Source organism: Penaeus vannamei, chromosome 33 (genome assembly GCF_042767895.1).
Source record: "Penaeus vannamei isolate JL-2024 chromosome 33, ASM4276789v1, whole genome shotgun sequence".
Classification (NCBI taxonomy): domain Eukaryota; kingdom Metazoa; phylum Arthropoda; class Malacostraca; order Decapoda; family Penaeidae; genus Penaeus; species Penaeus vannamei.
In genome coordinates, this window is record NC_091581.1 from 15117633 (window position 1) to 15120184 (window position 2552).

At 39.2% G+C, this 2552-nt stretch overlaps 1 protein-coding gene across 1 annotated transcript in view; it reads left to right on the forward strand.

Moving 5' to 3' along the window:
• Window positions 1-1223, forward strand: part of LOC113800754 (uncharacterized) — a 1961-nt gene extending 738 nt beyond the window's left edge. Inside the window, exons 2-3 of the mRNA XM_027351541.2 lie at window positions 1-616; window positions 1129-1223. The exon at window positions 1-616 is cut by the window's left edge and continues 87 nt beyond it. Coding sequence (XP_027207342.2) covers window positions 1-616; window positions 1129-1223 — 711 coding nt within the window. The remainder of the gene's footprint in view (window positions 617-1128) is intronic.
• Window positions 1224-2552: the final 1329 nt, after the last annotated feature.

Here is a 2552-nt window from a genome sequence, read left to right on the forward strand (position 1 = left end):
AAACCTGGTTTCGTATATGGCCTGCCTAAAATACACAAACTTGGTCATCCCCTTCGGCCCATCATTTCAGCAGGTGGTACTTTCAACTACAACATTGCCAAATTCTTAGTGAAGAGAATCTCCCCACTAACGATCAATCAGTATACGATAGACAACTCCTTTGCTTTTGTCAAAGAAATTTGCTCACTAAAACCCTTACGCCCTGTTACTATGGCCAGTTTTAACATAGAATCACTATTTACAAATGTCCCACTAAGAGAAACAACAGAAATAATAGTTGACAAAACTACCGCTTTGACTCTAAATGCGTTTGGTCTGGACAAAACCTATGGAAAACTTTTAGACATCGCTGCTCACCATTCAGTATTTACTTTTAATGAATCCCTTTACACTCAAGTTGACGGCGTAGCCATGGGATCACCACTTGGCCCTTGTTCTGCTAATACTTTCCTTTGTTATCATGAACAAGCTTGGCTCAACAACTGCCCTTCCAACTTCAAACCAATTTATTACCGTCGATATATGGACGACACTTTCCTGCTTTTCAGTGACCCCTCTCATATCAATCCTTTTATTTCTTATCTTAATTCACAACACCCCAACATTAGATTTGCCTGTGAAGCTGAACAAAACAATAAACTATCATTCTTAGACACTACCGTTACATTTCTTAATGGTTGTTTTTCTGTAAACACCTATAGGAAACCAGCATTCACTGGCCTCGGACTTCATTTTCTAAGCTACATACCTCGCATTTATAAGCTTAATAGCCTGAAAACACTAATTAACCGAGCTTACAACATTTGTTCCATGTGGGCCAATTTCCACACAGAAGCTATGTATTTAAAGGAGTATTTTATCTCCAACCTATTTTATTGAGTCATTAATAACTTTCTTAGAAGCTTTCTCACAAACTTGTACTTACCACGGTTAACAAAGATGTCAATACATCAAATTACCATATATGGGCAGTCTTAGTTTTGAAATAAGAAATTCGTTAAACTATCCTCAAGTTAGTTTCCGGTTTGTTTTTTAAAATAGCAATTCAATTGGCAATTTTTTAAAACAAAGGAAAAAGTGCAACTCTGAATTATGTTCAAATGTGGTCTACCTTTTTACTTGTCCTAGCTGCCAGGCTAGGTACGTGGGTTCAACCTCGCGTTGTCTGCAACACCGCATTCTCGAACATAAAGGCAAGTCTATCAGGACTGGCCTACCACTGAGCAAACCATCTTACTCAGCAATCAGAGAGCACCCTCACCTTCACAACCACCCGTTTAACACTACTGATTTCAAAATCTTGACCTCCCACCCTAACAGATTTGACCTGATCATAGCTGAATCTCTCCACATCATTACCATGAACCCAGAACTTAATGGCACAACCACTGCAACCACCCTGTTCACCATGTAATAACCATCAGTACTGTCGAATGGTTAGTTTGCCTCTTTTGTATTTACTATTGTTATGTACCTTGTTTTTCCAAATGTTTTTACATTATATGTTTTCTATTCTTTGTAAGCACTTTCTATAAGAAAAATATTTGTATCTATTTAGGCACTGAGGATGGAGATTGCATCTCCGAAACGTCTGCAACAATGAAGTTTTTCTCAGCAGTATTGGTTTTCTCAAGGAACACCTCTATAACGCAATCTATACGACGACGATATGGCAAGACTACCCTGGACGTGTATAGAAGGATCGAAAAGAACTCCTTTCGCTCTAAGAAACTGGAAAAAGATGTTATATATATGTATATATATACACATATATATGTGTGTGTGTGTGTGTGAAAACTACCTGGACATTGGACTTCCTCCAGAGAATAACCAAACTGAGGTTAGATCCGTGCAAGGTTATTCAGTTACAGTAAAAAGGGCTGTAAGAAATAACAAACGCCTCCGGTAGCCCAAATTTCTCGAAACTTTTACTTGGCGGATTTCTGAAGATTCGCATAATCTCAGAATCAGCAGTTGCCATGCGGAAGGAGGGCGCCTTGGACAGTCTTCTCACTGTGTTCCGGAGCCGTTGTTTTCCAGCATGGCGACGGCTAGAATTTCCGTTCACACGGAGACTTATTATGCTGGGGCTGGAATTTATAGCCATTTAACTATCTGTTTAATGCATCGGCAGATGCTCTGCTCTCACTCCTCTGCTTGCTTCCGAATAATAGTGTGTAGGAAAAAGAGAGAGAGGGGATGTTCTGTGTGTTCCTGTGTATGCCTGTGTATGTTGGTGATTGTTTTCAATAAAATAATACCAGTTATCATCGGAGGTACATAGAGTACGGTAGATAAATATCGTATTTTTACTCCAGGACGAGGAGTGAAAGTATAATAGACAAGCGAGTTCATTGAACTGTTAATAGAGCGTTACCTGAGAAGCGAACATTAAAAGAAAAATATCGTTTGTCATCATGCGTCTGGAATGAAAGGCTTATCCATTCACTTGAAACATAACTGGCAAGTCAAATCATTATAACCTGAGGAAGCTTAAAAGATGAAAAAGGAAGACCCAGGATCAGGAAAGGCTGGACCAGGAAAGGTTGAGG